At 45.5% G+C, this 17261-nt stretch overlaps 3 protein-coding genes and 1 pseudogene across 61 annotated transcripts in view; 2 read left to right on the top strand and 2 right to left on the bottom strand.

Annotated features, from left to right (window-relative positions):
- Nucleotides 1-11655, bottom strand: part of CLHC1 (clathrin heavy chain linker domain containing 1) — a 68033-nt gene extending 56378 nt beyond the window's left edge. For 3 of the 10 annotated variants that reach the window (XM_015112372.3, XM_077959611.1, XM_077959614.1), the window contains exons 1-2: nucleotides 11030-11175; nucleotides 1095-1353 (exon numbers count right to left, since the gene is read on the bottom strand). In XM_015112372.3, coding sequence (XP_014967858.1) covers nucleotides 1095-1271 — 177 coding nt within the window. In that variant the 5' untranslated portion in view covers nucleotides 1272-1353; nucleotides 11030-11175. Of the gene's footprint in view, nucleotides 1-1094; nucleotides 1354-3396; nucleotides 4443-6177; nucleotides 6302-11029; nucleotides 11187-11523 lie in introns of those variants that run through there. The other 7 variants (XM_077959610.1, XM_077959613.1, XM_028831672.2 and 4 more) reach the window with 6 other exon arrangements.
- On the top strand, nucleotides 3486-4138 carry LOC100430711 (cysteine-rich DPF motif domain-containing protein 1 pseudogene; annotated as a pseudogene).
- A 57-nt stretch (nucleotides 11656-11712) lies between the features above and the next one.
- RPS27A (ribosomal protein S27a) lies at nucleotides 11713-14638 on the top strand. The gene is made up of 6 exons (XM_015112376.2): nucleotides 11713-11740; nucleotides 11840-11904; nucleotides 12383-12437; nucleotides 13130-13215; nucleotides 13813-13944; nucleotides 14407-14638. The coding sequence occupies exons 2-6, from the start codon at nucleotides 11857-11859 to the stop codon at nucleotides 14554-14556; spliced, it is 471 nt and encodes a 156-aa protein (XP_014967862.1). The 5' UTR covers nucleotides 11713-11740; nucleotides 11840-11856; the 3' UTR covers nucleotides 14557-14638.
- A 1438-nt stretch (nucleotides 14639-16076) lies between these two features.
- MTIF2 (mitochondrial translational initiation factor 2) overlaps nucleotides 16077-17261 on the bottom strand; it is a 32434-nt gene continuing 31249 nt past the window's right edge. For all 50 annotated transcript variants that reach the window (XM_077959572.1, XM_077959588.1, XM_077959584.1 and 47 more), the window contains 2 exons: nucleotides 16726-16866; nucleotides 16077-16276 (listed from right to left, as the gene is read on the bottom strand). In XM_077959572.1, coding sequence (XP_077815698.1) covers nucleotides 16104-16276; nucleotides 16726-16866 — 314 coding nt within the window. In that variant the 3' untranslated portion in view covers nucleotides 16077-16103. The remainder of the gene's footprint in view (nucleotides 16277-16725; nucleotides 16867-17261) is intronic.

Genomic DNA, 17261 nt, shown 5'->3' with positions numbered 1-17261 from the left:
TCTATTTTGCCTGTGGCTGTTTACTCAGAGACCAACACTTTCTGAAGTCTTAAGGTAAGTACTTCCTCTGGCAAAGAGGAAAGATGCTGATTTCACTTATTTCACTGTCAGGGCATCTTCCCGGAATGGGGTGGAAAAAAAAGCGCTGCATAAATAAATTAGGATTGGTGGGCAAACTGCAATTGTTTAGAAGGATAATAGGTATTTCTAAAACCTTAAAAAGCAAAATCAAATATGTTCCACAAAGTGATAGCATTTTCTAAGCTGATCTCCATATTTCCAATATTAAGTCCAGTCTAATTCCTTGTAAACCATGACTAGATAATTCTAGACAGAACTCCAATATACAAGGAACCTCAATTTAATGTTAGATCAAATCTAAATCAAGATTTTAATGATACCACAAACAAACTCAAAATAACAAGGAAGCATCATGCTCCTGCTTGCAGCCTAATTCCTAATAAATCAGATGATACTTTTAGATGAAAAGGTCAAAATTATTATCAGAGAGCAGATACAGCCAGGTAGTTAATCAAAAACTGATAGTCTGGGCTAGGTGCTGGTAGTTCATGCCTGTAATCCCAGCACTTTAGGAGGCCAAGATAGGAAGATTGCTTGAGGCCAGGAGTGCAAGACCAGCCTAGGCAACATAGAGATCTTGTCTCTACAAAAAAATTTAAAAATTAGTCAGGAGTGGCGGCACAAGCCTGTAGTCCCAGCTATACAGGAGGCTGAGGCAGGAGGATCACTTGAACCCAGGATTTTGAGGCTGCAGTGAGATATGAGTGTGCCACTGCACTCCAGCCTGGGTGATACAGTGAGACTCTGTCTTTAAAAATATATATAAAGGAAACTTATAATCTGCTCTCAAGCTAAGATAACTGAAACACTCATTCACAGTCAGGAAATACAAATCCAGAAGTGCATTTTTCCCATTCATGCCTTTCTGAGAAACTGGATGAACGTCTCAAAATCGGCAAATGGAATGTGATCATTCAAACAGTAGTGTTACTAAAGCAGGAATATTGGTTGTCAACAACATAGATCATTGCTATCTTCATGAAAACTTAATTGTTTTAAGAGCATTATGATACCTTATCAAAAACATTTCGGTATATGATGTAATATTCATCAGCAGGTCCTTCCTCATTACAGCCCAGTCTTTCAGTTTCTGTAATTATGTATCTTTGCATACTTTCCAAAAATTCCTTGTCACTTCTACAAATGATAGGTGGGAGAACTGCACGTTTTCTTATTTGATGAACTGACATATTTGACAATCTGCACACTTGCTCACTGAAGAAAAGTTAAATCTTGACCTGCTCTTGCAACAAAGCCAAAACTTCGATAAGCCTGAAAGAAAAAGAGCAACAATTAATATAATAATTTTTAAAATTAAGTCACATATTGATCTGAAAATATATTTTCTTCAGAAAAAAATTTTCCATCTGTCGCTGTGATAAATACTTCAACCTATGTATTAAAAGGTCTATGCTGCCAAGCGTGGTGTCTCATGCCTGTAATCCCAGGTCTTGGGGAGGCTGAGGCAGGTGGATCACCTGAGGTCGGGAGTTCGAGCCCAGCCTGACCAGAACGGAGAAACCCCGTCTCTATTGAAAATACAAAATTAGCCAGGCGTAGTGGCGCATGCCTGTAATCCCAGCTACTCAGGAAGCTGAGGCAGGAGGATCGCTTGAACCCGGGAGGCAGAGGTTGCGGCAAGATCGCGCCATTACACTCTAGCCTGGGCAACAAGAGTGAAACTCAGTCTCAAACAAACAAACAAAAAACTATGCTATTCCACTGCCATATGCTGCTGCTCTGGGACAGAAACACAGAAATACCAAACACCAGTCAATGAAGAGCTCTTCTCTTCCTAACTGTGCACAACTCCTCTCACATGTATCATATAATTGATGGTTTCTCATGTATAATTCACACTTTCTAATAGAAGGTTTGGTATTTTATATTTATTTGTGTCATGTGGGAAAACTAGTTTGTAAGCCTCTTGACACAAACAAGGTCAAATACTTTACGACCCCCGCGCTTATCTGGCCTAGCTTCATCCAGCACACAACAGCTATAAATAATGTATTTATTTTTGGCTCACGCTTGTAATCCCAGCACTTTGGGAGGTCGAGGTGGGCGGATCACGAGGTCAGGAGATCGAGACCACAGTGAAACCCCTTCTCTATAAAAATACAAAAAATTAGTTGGGCGCGGTGGCGGGCGCCTGTAGTCTCAGCTACTCAGGAGGCTGAGGCAGGAGAATGGCGTGAACCCGGGAGGCGGAGCTTGCAATGAGCCGAGATGGTGCCACTGCACTCCAGCCTGGGCTACAGAGGGAGACTCTGTCTCAAAAAAAAAAAAAAAAAAAGTATTTATTTTATAATAAACTTTATTATAATCATCTTTAATATTAAAGTACTAAGCAAAAAGAGGTCAGGATTTCTGCTAAAATCCAACACTCAATTATGTCAAAAATAACAGTATTTTTCAGCGTAGAGCTTTCAAGCAGCCACATAGAGCTTGCAGTGAGCCGAGATTGCGCCACTGCACTCTAGCCTGGGCGACAGAGCAAGACTCCATCTCAGAAAAAAAAAAAAAAAAGAATCATGAGCGGCGGCGGCCTGGTGGGGGCGAGCACGCCGTGGGCCGGTCCAGCGCCGCCTCAGGGCACCTCCTACTCGCCGGGACTGAGTTCCCCACTGGCGTGGCCTGCTGTGCTCTGAGCGCCAGGGGTCGGCGCGGCAGCTCGGCTTTGGGGACCCGATGGAGGAGCGGGGTGTCGGCCTCGCGGGACGGTCCCCCCTGACCTCGGGCGGCGCTGGGGCGAGTGAGGGCGCGCGGAGGCTCGCGGGGACCACTACCGCCCCCGGACCCGCTCAGCGGTCCCTGCTCACAGACGCTGCCCCCAGGAGCCTCGGCAGGGGCCTCGGACGCCCGGGTGTTCAGAAGAGAAGCGGGATCAGGTTCACGCACGCCCGCGATCGGATAGTAACTTTTTTTTTTTTTGAGACGGAGTCTCGCTCTGTCGCCCAGGCTGGAGTGCAGCGGCGCGATCTCGGCTCACTGCAAGCTCCGCCTCCCGGGTTCACGCGATTCTCCCCCTCTCAGCCTCCAGAGTAGCTGGGACTACAGGCGCCCGCCACCACGCCTGGCTAATTTTTGTATTTTTAGTGGAGACGGGGGTTTCACCATGTTGGCCAGGCTGGTCTTGAACTCCTGACCTCGTGATCCACTCGCCTCGGCCTCCCAAAGTGCTGAGATTACAGGCGAGAGCCACCGCGCTCGGCTGATCGAAACTTTAAAGTCATTGATAACCCACGCTTCCCGGAGTTGCATTTGGGGTCACCCAGCGGCGAAGCCCATACAACTCGATACGCCCTTACACACCAAGCTCAGTTCAGGAGAGGGGAGGTCACAACCAGGAGCTAGAGGCCAGCTGATAATGTTGTACTTGATTCCGTAGTCAAAGGAGCTGGATGGCGTCTCATGCAGAGTGCCGCGCTCTGGGAGTGTTTGAGTGTGAACTCTATGCCTTGACAGCTCCCTACACCCAGTCGATAGTCCTGGAGGAAAGCTGTCATGAAGGATCCCTTCATCTCCGACAAGGTCAGATTCCTGGTCCTTGGCTGGCGCTGCAGTTTGTGCATCAGGTTGCGTGGCCAGTGTACTCGGAGTGATCCAGGAGTCTGAGAAGTCCCTGAGCATCTGGCACAGGGCGACATGCACACAGGGGAGCTGTATCAACAGCCAAGGGGGCATGAGATGGGCCAGGGCAGGAGGAGCCTCCTCAGTGCGGGTATGGAGTGTCTGAGGCGCATTGAGGAGCTGGCGGTCCAGGAGAAGCTGAGAAAGGAAGACTAGAAAGGAGTGCAGTTTATTCTACTTCAAGAGATTCTGCCTCCCTTGTGTCCAGGAGAACATCGTGCTTTTCCTCAGGAAATTCAGCAAGGCTTGGAGAAAAGGGAAGCTCCGTCAGAGGCACCCCAGCCAGCCCGGTTCTCGGACGGACTTGAGTACAGCTGGGGCTGAGTCAATGGGCAGCACTCTGCAGGGAGCTCCTGGGCCAGCCTGCGCCAGAGATGCTGCTAAGCTGGGAGCCGCCGTGCCGGGCCTTGTTTCTGGACCATAGGGAGCAGCACTGCAGCCCAGGGGAGCTGGAGTCCAGCTTGGAGCAGCCACAGGCCCAGGGAGCTGTGCTGAAAAGGTAGCCCAAAGGCAGATAGACGCCAGACCAGACACAGCAGGGAACTGGGCCAGGCGCCCCCGCATGACCCTCAGGGCCGAGGCCTGAGTGAGTGCTGCTCAGATGTGACTGAGAGGGATGACCTCCTTCAGCGAGGCAGCTCCTAAGAGGCCACCTGCAGGTCCGTGTGGGGCAAGACGCCATGCTGTGTCGGGGACATGGCACACAGTAGGTGGCTGCAGTGGTTTCTCTGTAAGGAAAATCATTGACAGCAGTTGCCTTCTGGAGCCAGTCTGGAAGGTCTAGAGCAGGATATAATTTTTACTTCCCATCCTTATGTGATGCTTGGAAAATGGTTTTAACATTGACCATGTACTCTGTTTATAATTAAAAACCCAAAGAACCAGCAAATGTTTGGAAAAAGAATCTTCCACTGAAATATGTGTGGATACCTGACGTTCTCCCAGGGCACTCTGGATCCAGCAATGGTTGGGGTCTCCTGGGAAGCTAAGTGCTGGCTTACAGCCTCTCCAGTTCCCTCAGGCTCTGGCTTCAGCTCGGGCCCCTCCAATCTGTCTCTTCCAACCCCAAGTCAGTAATGCTGTGGGCTTCCTGCCCTCACCCCGCACCTCATGACCAACACGCTGCCTGCCTGCTTGCCCCCTGCCATCTTGAATTCAGTCCTGGGTGCCTTCAAAGCCCGACCCCACTGCCTGCCAGGGTTCCTGCAGCATCCCCTCCTCCAGGCTCCCCATCTCCCTGAAGCTTCCAGGTAGCAGTTGGTGTGGCACTGATCTGTGAGCTCTGGAATGTCTGCTTAGAGTTCTGAGAGGCAGGAACTGCTCTTTGTAAATACTCAAGGCCAACTGTCACGCGATGAAGGAATGAATAAAGAGTTTTTACTGAAGGGCCGGGCGCGGGTGGCTCAAGCCTGTAATCCCAGCTTGATTTTGGGAGGCCGAGGCAGGCAGATCACGAGGTCAGGAGATTGAGACCATCCTGGCTAACACGGTGAAACCCCATCTCTAAGAATACAAAAAAATTAGCCGGGCATGGTGGCAGGCGCCTGTAGTCCCAGCTACTCGGGAGGCTGAGGCAGGAGAGTGGCGTGAACCCGGGAGGTGGAGGTTGCAGTGAGCGGAGATCACACCACGGCACTCCAGCCAGGGCAACAGAGTGAGACTCCGTTTCAAAAAAAAAAAAAAGGAGTTTTTACTAAAAAAAAAAAAAAAAAAAAATCATTGTCTGACTGAAGTTGGATACAGAAGTTGGTTCCTAAGATTTAGTCATATTAAGTTCAAACAGAACTCTTGGCTTGCTTAATAATGGCTGGCAAGGCAAAACATTGTAACTTTTTCCCTAATTACAGAAGAATACTCCTGGTATAAAATTTGGAAAATAAAAACCAAACAAAATTAATGAAATAAATATCTATTTAATATTTTGGAATATTTCCTTCCAAACATTATAAAACTTGAAATTAAACTCTATATTCAGTTGTGCATCACATTTTTTTTCACTTACTATTAAAAGCACTTTTTCATGTTGTTAAATCGTTTTCTAAAACATGACTTCTAAAGCTTACACAGTATTTCATGGTATGATGCTCCATTAATTTATTCCCCCATTGTCAGATAGTTTCACTATTTTTGTTTTGATTTGAGACAGTCTTGCTCTGTCGCCCAGGCTGGAGTGCAGTGGCGTGATCTCGGCTCACTGCAACCTTCACTTTCTGAATTCAAGTGATTCTCCTGCCTTAGCCTCCCGAGTAGCTGAAACTAGAGGTGCAGGGCACCATGTCTGGCTAATTTTCTGTAATTTTAGTAGAGATGGGGTTTCACCATGTTGGCCAGGCTGGTCTCGAACTCCTGGCCTCAAGTGATCAGCCTGCTTTGGCCTCAGCAGTTTGAAACCAGTCTGACCAATATGGTGAAACCCCATCTCTACTAAAAATACAAAAATTAGCCAGGCGTGGTGGCACATACCTGTAATCCCAGCTACTCAGGAGGCTGAGGCAGGAGAATCACTTGAACCCTAGAAGCGGAGGTTGCAGTGAGCTGAGATTGCGCCACTGCACTCCAGCTTGGGCAACAGAGGAAGACTCCGTCTCAAAAAAAAAAAAAAAAAAAAAGTAAAAGATAAAAGTCAAAAGAGGAAGAAATGAGTGTTGTCATTAGGGAGGGGGTAGTGACATTTGGACACCAGTGGCTTCCTATAGTATTACCCTTAGGATAAAATCCAAATTCCTTTACTTGGCCTATTAGTGCCCTTCAGGAACCAATTACTCTTGTTCTTTGAACAAATTTACTCTCTTCATGTCCCTGTCCTTTGCCCCATATTCCCATCCCCACTCCCATGAACTTCCTCTCTTACCTTAGGATCTTTCATAATTTTCTCCCCCTCCCTGCAGACCATCCTCCTACATTAGCCCCAACCCCCAAAACACATACATACTATCACTTTGATTCACTTGGCTTTTACTCTTTCCTCAGCTTCCGGAAAGCTGTCCTGGATTCCCTTAAAATTGGTCAGATGCCACTGCTATGTTCTCCCATAACACTGTGCACTTCCTCCATCATGGTAATATTCTTCCACCACACTGCCTTACAGACTTCCTGTTTATATTCTGTCTCATCTGTTAGGCTATAAGCCTGACAAGATTAGGAAACAAAATGTTCTCATTTCCCATTATCCCTCCTCCACCATATGCATGCAAGTGCATAATACAGTTTCTAGCAGAGCAGTACTCAAACATGTTTGCTGAATAATCAATAATCACTGAACAACAATCTAGTCTGTTTATAAGACATTGGACTTGTGGTGCTCTCAAACCATAACACAGCTAAAGTGATTGCTCCTTAGCATCTACAAAATGCCATTGAGTTACATAAACCAACCAAGATTACCATTCATTCATTCATTCATATGAGACATTTAGGGATATGTTGACAAGTCACAAGGGTTCCTAGTCAAGTGTTCCAGGTCTAGTAAATGAGCCACTGCTACAAAGCAGAAAAGGCAGTGCGACAGAGGTGAGCACAATGGGCTACAGAAGGCCAGAGGGGCATCTCATCAGCCTGTGGAAGGGCGCAAGGAAACATGAGGGAAAACATCTAGTAAAACAAAATCTAGGGCAATGCTTAAGTTGTGCTGCATTTATTTACTCAATATTTGGGGGGCACCTATTGTTTGTCTGCCATTATTTTAGACAATGGAGACACAGGATTGAACAAAACGAAGTCCCTAATCTCATAGAGGTTACATTCATGTAGAGACAGACAACACACAAGAAAAAAAAAAGGCCAGGCACGGCGGCTCATGCCTGTAATCCCAGCACTTTGGAAAGCCGAGGCAGGTGGATCACTTGAGGTTAGGAGTTCGAGATCAGCCTGGCCAACATGGCAAAACCCAGTCTCTATTAAAAAACACAAAAATTGGCCGGGCACAGTGGCTCAAGCCTGTAATCCCAGCACTTTGGGAGGCCGAGACGGGCGGATTACGAGGTCAGGAGATCGAGACCATCCTGGCTAACACGGTGAAAGCCTGTCTCTACTAAAAAATACAAAAAACTAGCCGGGCGAGGTGGCGGGCGCCTGTAGTCCCAGCTACTCGGGAGGCTGAGGCAGAATGGCGTAAACCCAGGAGGCGGAGCTTGCAGTGAGCTGAGATCTGGCCACTGCACCCCAGCCTGGGCGACAGAGCGAGACTCCGTCTCCAAAAAAAAAGAGAGAAAAATTAGCTGGGCACAGTGGCTCACACCTGTAATCCCAGCAACTTAGGTGGCTGAGGTATGAGAATCGTTTGAACCAGGGAGGCGGAGGTTGCAGTGGGCTGAACTTATACCACTGTAATACAGCCTGGGTGACAGACGAAGACTCCATCTCAAAAAAAAAAAAAAAAAAGAAAAAAATTATAGATAGATAGATAGATAGATAGATAGATAGATAGATAGATAGAAAGAAAGAAATATAGTATGGCAGATGGGGGTTAAGTTGTATGAAGAAAAATAAAACAAGGTATGGGGCATAGAGAGTAAGGAAGGTGGCAGGATGCTATTTTCTATAAGGGCAGTAAGTCATGACAGACAAAAGACCTCACTGATAAGGTGACATTTCAGAAATCTGAAAACAGCAGGTCATGTAGATTCCTGGGAGATGAGTGGTTGAGGCAAAGACAGTAGCCAGTCCAAAGGCCTCAGGGTGAGAATGAACATTTGAGGAACAGCAAGAGAGCCCGTGGGGCTAGAAGAGAATGAGAAAAGGAGAGAAGAGATGAGGTCAGAGAGGTAACTGCCAGATTATGTAGGATGTAGGGTCTTGAGGGCAGAACTACTATCAGCCCAGGGGGTATCTTTGTGCGGTTTAGAAAAAGAGGTCCCTTCTCTGGGCAGACTTGGCAAGAGGAGCAACACTGGACTGTGGCCTCTACTTGTTCCAGCGCTGGAGCAACAGCCTCAGTTGTAGGAATTTAGGCTTTCCTCTGAGTGAGATGCGAAGCCTTTAGAGGCCTGTGTGCAGAAGAGTGACAGCTGACTTAACATGTTAAATAATTGTTCTTGGCCAGGCATGGTGGCTCATTCCTATAATCCCAGCACTTTGGGAGGCCGAGGCGGGCAGATCACCTAAGTTCAGGAGTTTGAGACCAGCCTGACCAACATGGAGAAACCCTGTCTCTACTAAAAATACACCATTAGCTGGGCATGGTGGTGCATGCCTGTAATCCCAGTTACTGGGGAGGCTGAAGCAGGAGAATCACTTGAACCTGGGAATCGGAGGTTTCGGTGAGCCAAGATTGTGCCATTGCACTCCACCCTGGGCAGCAAGAGTGAAACTCTGTCTCAAAAAAAAAAAAAAGAAAAATTTTGTTCTTGTTGTTCTGTGGAAAACAGATTATAGGACGCAAGGGTCAAAGTTGGAAATACTGTTAGGAGGCTACTGCAATCAATAATCAAGGCAAAAGATGATGGTAGCTTGAATCAGGTTGGTAACAATGGAGGTAGTGGGAAGTGTTCTGCATATATTTTGAAAATAAGGCCAAGATCAGCCAAGGTAGGTAAGATGTGGGATATAAAAGAGCAGTCAAGGATGACCATAAAGTTTTTGGCCTTAGTGACTGGAGAAATGGGAATTGCTATATATAAAGATGGGAAGAGCAATTTCATGAAATTAACCGTTTGGGGCCTGTCCATTAGAGATGTTGAGTACGTAGCTGGATATGTGAATATGAAGTTGAGGTAAGTGGTCTGAGTGACAGATAAGTTTATGAGTCATTTGCATATGATGACTTTAAAAGTTATTAAACAAAATGAGATAACCAAGAAAATGCAGACAAAGCAGAGGTCCAAAGACTGGGTCTTGGGGATACTCCATGGTTAGAGGTCTGGCAGATCAAAAGGAAGCAGCAAATGAGCCTGGAAAAGAGCCTCCAGGGTGGCAGAAAAACACAAAGAGGGGAAGTCAGGTAAAGAAAGGGTTTCAAAAAGAGATGGAATGAGCAACTGTGTCAAATACTGCTGACAGATCAAATAAGATGAAATCACCATTGAATTTAGCAACATGGAGGTCATTAGTGACCATTACAAGAGCTATCCCATCAGAATGGTGGGGACAAAAGCCTGACAGGAGTGGGTTCAGACAACAGAAGGGAAAGATTAGAGACAATGTGTACAAGCAACTCTGGGAAATTTTGTTGTAGAGACTAGTTGGCCGACTGGTATGAAAAATGTTCCAGAAGGCAGGGCGTGGTGGCTCACGCCTGTAATCCCAGCACTTTGGGAGGCCGAGGTGGGTGAATCATTTGAGGTCAGGAGTTAGAGAACAGCCTGGCCAACATGGTGAAACCCCATCTCTACTAAAAATACAAAAAGTAGCCGGGTATGGTGGTGGGTGCCTGTAATCCCAGCTACTCGGGAGACTGAGGCAGGAGAATTGCTTGAACCTGAGAGGCGGAGTTTGCAGTGAGCTGAGACCGCGCCACTGCACTCCAGCCTGGGCGACAGAGCGAAATTCCGTCACACACACACGCCCACACCCACGCACAAAAAAAAAAAAAAAAAAAAAAAAAGGAAAAAGGAAAAACATTCCAGGAAGAAGAAATGATCGGAATCTTCAGAAATGCCAAAACACGGGAGAGCATAAGTCAGGAAATTAAATTAGCTTCATTTACTAAAATGTAGAGTAATGGGTTTAGCAGATTGGGTTGTAAGGAAGGCAGAGGCTGCATGTCATTCTGAGAGATTTGAATTGTATCCTGAAGGTGAGGTATTTTAAGTAGAATAATAACACACATTTACCTTTCAGAATGAATATTTTGGAGGCAATAGTGAAGGGGGGTTAGAAAGGAGAAAAGACTGGAGAGAGATAAAGAGTTACATACGGAACCCCTACAAGAGAAAATGAAAGTCTGAATTTGGGGATGGGGTCGCAGGCGGTAGAGGATGAAGAAATAAATACAGAAGACATTAAGAAGGTTCCTTAGAAAGGACTCTGTGGTTTGTGGAGTGGAGAAAGGACAGGGGGAACTTGCTTCTAATTGGCCTCCTTGCCGGAAGGGCACCAGATACATATCCCCAAAACTTCCTCTCAGATCCAAGACTCCCAAAGTCCAAATTTGGAAATTCTACAACTAAATAACCATTCTGCAGGTTTCTTTTCCGTACGGCTTCACTTTAAAATTTGAAAACTCCTGAGATTTTTAAACATATTAAAGCTTGTCACACTAAGGAGTGACACACAATACTCAGACTCTTCTTCCCTAGGCTGGGAGAGACTTGGCGGTTGAAAGCAGGGAGGGGCTACAGGCGAGAAAGGGCTGAACCCCCGCTTCCGAAGATTTCACCTATTTTTCAGTTTGCCTGGAGCAGGCCATGCAGATTCCCTTCCCTTGGAGGCCCAGGGAGCGGCTGGTAGATCGCTGATTCTCTGCCCCTCACCGCTTCTGCAAGTGGGTGAAGGACACCTTTCGTGCCCCGCACTCTCGGCCCGCCCCTTAACCTTTCTTCCTAGTCACTTCCGGCCCGTTTCCACGCTCCGGAAACCATTATTCCGCTTCATCCTCCCTCCAGTCCTCACCTGAGTCCCTTTCTCCAAACACCGACTTTAGTGCTTAGAGATAGTAACTAGGGAATCTGGGAGGCGGAACTGCATCTTGGGACAAGTAGTCCAAGGTAGAAGAAAGCAGTGGAGAACTACAATTCCCAGAATACACTTCCATTTCCTACCTCTTCCCCAATGAGGCCCCCCTCGACCCACCTCCTTTTAAAAATTCTCTTAGCCACGTTGACTGCACGGGAAAAACCTTTTTAAAACATTTTTTACGTTGCTTAAACCTACCATTTCGAAAGCATTCCGAAGGCTAAAGTGAGAAATAAGCCCCGGTTAGGGAGAGGAGAAACGAGTTTCACGTCCTGGTCTAGCACCGGGTTGGATTGTCGCTGGGATGGCAGTCAGGCATTTGGTGTGGTCGCCTAAGGGGTGGGTCTTTCGGCTGGGGCGCCGGGAAACCCCGTGGGCCTGCGCGGCGTTCTTCCTTTTCGATCCGCCATCTGCGGTGAGTGTCTGCTCTTCGGCTGCTCTGGGGCTAGCGCCCTATGCCGCCTTCTGTTGTGATCCCTGACCTAACCCATCTCTTCCTTTTTCCCAACCTCAGGTGGAGCCGCCACAAAAATGCAGATTTTCGTGAAAACCCTTACGGGGAAGACCATCACCCTCGAGGTACGGGCCAGGTGGTCATGAGGAAGCCAGGGTCCGAATAAGGTCCTGAGGTGGATTTTAGGACCGGCGCTGCTTTCCATGACTTAGACAATGATTCCGAATTTGGATTCTAAAACTTAAGCTTTGAAATGAGTTTTTTTTGCTGAGCAACGGCCTCAAGGTGATTTTCGGTGGCCAAAGGCGGGCCTCTCACCTCTCGAGGGGTGCCAGCTAGTTAAAACGGAGGAGCTGCGCCGGGTAACTACCCCCGCCGGGCGCGAGCACGTGTGGCCCTGTGGCGGCCGCCCGCCCTGGGCTGGGGAGATGAAGGTGCTTTCCGGTAGCCGATTTGGGAGGTTGCCCACTGGGTGGGTAATAGGTCTCTTGAGTAGGTTTCAGCCCTGTCGCCGGTTCGGTTCAGTGGTAATTGTCAAACTAAATGAGTTCTGCTGTAGTTCCGTAATGTGTAAGCAACATACTTTCATTTTAACATTCATAGGTTGAACCCTCGGATACGATAGAAAATGTAAAGGCCAAGATCCAGGATAAGGAAGGCAAGTAATATTTTGTAGTTAAGAAAACTTAACCTGTGGAGACTTCAGCCTACTTGTAGGTGCTACACATATCTGCTCATGGTGAGGGGGGGAAGGGCAGATTGACAAAGCAAAATACTTGGGAAATAACACAATAAATGTTTGTGATCGGGGAGCACAGTCCCTAGATTGGAATCCTTAAGGTGTATTTCACTTGTGTGAATTTGGACACTTACTTATTTTGTGTGAGATGGGAGTCTTCTCTGTCGCCCAGGCTGGAGTGTATTGGCTCGTCCCGGCTCATTGCAGCCTCCGCCTCCCGGGTTCAAGTGATTCTTGTGCTTCAGCCTCCCTAGTAGTGGGGATTACAGGCGTGCAGCACCACGCCCGGCCAATTTATTGTATATTTAGTAGAGACTGCGTTTCACCATGTTGGCCAGGCTGGTCTGGAACTCCTGACCTCAAGTGATCCCCCCACCTCGGCCTCCCAAAGTGTTGGCATTACAGGCGTGAGCCACTGCAGAAGCCCAGTATTGTCCCTAAGATTAAATGCAGTAAAACGTGATGTGTAAAGATTTAGAACCATGCCTAACCTCTAGTAAGGGCTTATGGTCAGCTGTTAGTACCATGTATTTGATTAAGGGTGTTACCTTATAAATCTGGAGCACATCACAGGCTTCGTGTGCTGTGACTTCTTGTTTTTTTCTTATTAGGAATTCCTCCTGATCAGCAAAGACTGATCTTTGCTGGCAAGCAACTGGAAGATGGACGTACTTTGTCTGACTACAATATTCAAAAGGTCTGTCTAGGGGAAGAGCAGCCTCTTAAAAAAATGTTATTTTGGAAATTTTTTATTTTACTTTTTTTGAGACAGGCTCTGACTTTGGCACAGTCACTGAAGCCTCTATCTCTCAGACTCAGGTGGTCCTCTCACCTTAACCTTCTGTAGTTGGACCTATAGGCACACACCACCATGCCCAGGCTGGTCTCAAACTCCTGGGCGCAAGTGATCTTCCCACTGTGGCCTCCCAGCGCTGGGATTACAGACGTGAGCCACTCCATGTGGTGTATTTTGGACATTTTGACACGCAAAAGGGGAGAATGGCATTAGATTAGCAGTAGATTTTTAGGTAACTCCTATACTGATACTTGAGAAGCGCTACTGTAGTTTTTCCCATTATGAATTTTGCAAGTTGCATCCCATGGTGTAATGTAATGCATTCTTTAATCTCCCTATAAATGGTTAAGAATCAGATACTTTATTGGGATGGGGCAGCAAGATTACCTCATAAATGTTACTGTGTACTGCCACTGCTTTCAATTAAGAGATGCATAATGTTGGGTGTGCCCATTCTTAGTGGAATCATGAAAGCTTATGTCATTCTTCCATTAACAGGAGTCTACTCTTCATCTTGTGTTGAGACTTCGTGGTGGTGCTAAGAAAAGGAAGAAGAAGTCTTACACCACTCCCAAGAAGAATAAGCACAAGAGAAAGAAGGTTAAGCTGGCTGTCCTGAAATATTATAAGGTGAGCCAGTTAAAGTGATGGGCAGAATGTCAGCAAAGTCTTGGCTTATTTGGAAAACTTTATAGTAACTTGTCAGTATTTTCTTGGACTTAAGTATCTAGTATTACCCCACTTTGGTTTAAATGAGGTATTCTGGAAATGAGAAATTCAGACTTCCTGGGGTTTTTCCTGTTTGGTTTTTGAAATCACTTACGTAATAGGGTTCTGAGTTTAAAGTCGGGTCTGGGTTCAGGTCTTACATTTGTCTACGACTTGCAAAGCTGACCTTTAGTGTTCAGAAGTCCCAAGACTTCTGAATATTTTCATTGTAGTAATAATAACTGGTGAGAATTTAGGGTGCTTTGGTTTGTAAGCACGAAAACTACCAGTATTACATAGTAAAAGCTTAAATATTTTGAGTCACTTAAATTAGACTTCAGAATGTGTTGTAAAATTATCTTACAGCAGGTTTGTACTTTTCAGGTGGATGAGAATGGCAAAATTAGTCGCCTTCGTCGAGAGTGCCCATCTGATGAATGTGGTGCTGGGGTGTTTATGGCAAGCCACTTTGACAGACATTATTGTGGCAAATGTTGTCTGACTTACTGTTTCAACAAGCCAGAAGACAAGTAACTGTATGAGTTAATAAAAGACACGAACTAACCTTTATTGTTGGATTTCATTGCAGTAAAAAGAATAGTTTTTAAGCACCAAATTGATGGTCACACCATTTCCTTTATTAGTGCTACTGCTATCACTGTATGAATGTTGCTTCTGGGGATTGTGTGACCCAGTGGTTCTGTATACCTGCCAGGTGCCAACCACTTGTAAAGGTCTTTATATTTTCAATTCATAGTAACTTCTTAGAATACCTATACTTTGGCAGAAGTTATACAAGCCAGTTTTTGTTTCTGTCCATCTTGACCTCAACACAATAGACATTTGGGGCCAGGTAAGTCTTTGTTGTGCGGTCTGTCATGTGATGAGCAGCATCCCTTCCCTTTACCCATTCAGTGGCCAGTAGTGCCTATCTCTTGTCTTTGAGAATCACGGTTTGTGTAGGTGTTAAGACCTTGGCTTAAAAGAGACCTTGGCTAAGCATACTTCTGTTAAAGGCTAAAGTTGCCAACTCAAAAATGGATACTGGCTGGGAGTGGTGGCTCAAGCCTGCAATCCCTACACTTTGGGAGGATCACTTTGTGTCTAGGAGTTCAAGACCGGCCTGGGCACCATAGCAAGACCCTGATCTCTGCAAAAAAAAACCATACGCTGACTCCTATGGTCCTGCCTACTGGGGAGGGTGAGACAAAAGGATCCCTTGAGCCCAGGAGCTGTAATCATGCATTGCACTTCATCCTGGACAAGACCTGTTTCAAAAAAAAAAAAATGCATCCACAGTCTCTGGGTGGTTTCAGTGGAATGTTTGCTGTCTGTCATACAACTCTTGGGAATTTAATGTTTGTTCAGGATGGATCCCTATAAAGGAATGATTACTTATTTGTACTGTTAACACTAAAAGACAGTTTAGTTTCAAGCAGGACTTGGGTAGCATATCTTCCTTTGGAGCTCAATTCAGGGAAAGCTGGTTCACTTGATAAGCCTCTTAACTAAAGCATCCACTTTGTTTTGTTTTGTTTTGTTTTGTTTTGAGACGGAGTCTCGCTGTGTCTCCCAGGCTGGAGTGCAGTGGCGTGATCTCGGCTCACTGCAAGCTCCGCCTCCCGGGTTCACGCCATTCTCCCGCCTCAGCCTCCCAAGTAGCTGAGACTACAGGCGCCCGCCACCACGCCCGGCTAGTTTTTTGTATTTTAGTAGAGACGGGGTTTCACCATGTTAGCCAGGATAGTCTCAATCTCCTGACCTCGTGATCCACCCGCCTCGGCCTCCCAAAGTGCTGGGAAAACAGGCTTGAGCCACCGTGCCCGGCCTAAAGCATCCACTTTAAAGAAATCAGTGATGTGTAAGTAATTAACAATTACCTTTTACCATATTGCCAGTCTTTCCATTAAAGGATTTCTAGCTGGAGGCATCCTTAAATAAGATTTCCTATTTCTGAGCACTTCTGACAGTTTGTGCATATGAACACATGGTAGAACAACTTAGATACTTTTTGGCCAGTAGTAGTGCATTTCTACCTTCAAAAAAGCAACACGTTGAGTTATTTACATCTTTAATGTATTTTAAAATCCTGGATCCCAAGAAGTCTTGGCTTGAATTTGTTTTTCTTCGTAACAAACAATTCTATCTCCCACTTTAAATTCCGTATTTTCTTCATCTAAACTGAGACCACAATCCATTCCCGTTTTGACAATTGAAATGTCATCTTTATGGTGTTTCAGTGAGGTTAATGAACCTTAAAAAGATATAATTTAAGGTCAGTATATTCAATAAATGATAAGTACCTACTAAATACTACATTATATGGTGTTACCAGGAAATTACACTGAAATTCTTAAAAATTGCATGGTCCTGTCATGTTAAACAATGGGACTAAATACCAGGGGAACCCCCTGAAAAATGAAGTTTGCTGTAACTAAGACTTAATTTATAGCAAAATACCCTAAATCTCCTATTTCAAAGGTAGACACAAACTTTTTGCTGAGGATAGGATGGTACTTGAGATATAAAACCAACATACATCTCAAGCAAAGGGAACCGATCAACTACAGACAATTTAGGAGTTACAACAGCAATAAGAAATGGCCTGAGCTGAGATTATGGACATGAAAGATGAACAGATTTCAGATGGTTATGTAGTCAACAGGTTTTGGTGACTGGATATGGGATTTTGATGTTGCTTACCCTTCCAAATTACATGTCCATCACGGGTTAATTTAAATTTTTTTTGTTTTTCTAACTGTCCCTTTTGGACTCTGCAGCCAGCCACAGGAACTTTTTTCTTCCCTTCTGTTATAGAGAAGGTAGCTAGTATAGATGCCTCACCTTTAGGAAGAAGAGAGCATTAATGTGCAGAAAACTAAAGATTCTGAGAAATATGCAATTTCTGACATTCTGTGGTATAAGAATTAAAGGTATGACAAAAATCCAAATTCATGCCTAGAAAAAAGTCTAGGTTTCTTTAACTCCAATTTTATTTTCCTGACCAATATTAAGAATAAAAATGCATGAAAATCTTTGGCTATTCTTTTTTTTTTTTTTTTGACACAATCTCACTCTGTCATCCAGGCATGATCTTGGCTCACTGCAACCTCCACCTCCGGGGTTCAAGTGTTTCTCCTGCCTGAGCCTCCCAAGTAGCTGGAATTACAGGCGCCCACAACCACATACAGCTGATTTTTATATTTTTGGTAGAGACGGGGTTTTACCATGTTGGCCAG

Source organism: Macaca mulatta, chromosome 13 (assembly GCF_049350105.2).
Source record: "Macaca mulatta isolate MMU2019108-1 chromosome 13, T2T-MMU8v2.0, whole genome shotgun sequence".
NCBI classification, from domain to species: domain Eukaryota; kingdom Metazoa; phylum Chordata; class Mammalia; order Primates; family Cercopithecidae; genus Macaca; species Macaca mulatta.
The sequence above is the reverse complement of the archived record's forward strand: the minus strand, read 5'-3'. Positions and strand labels throughout refer to the sequence as shown.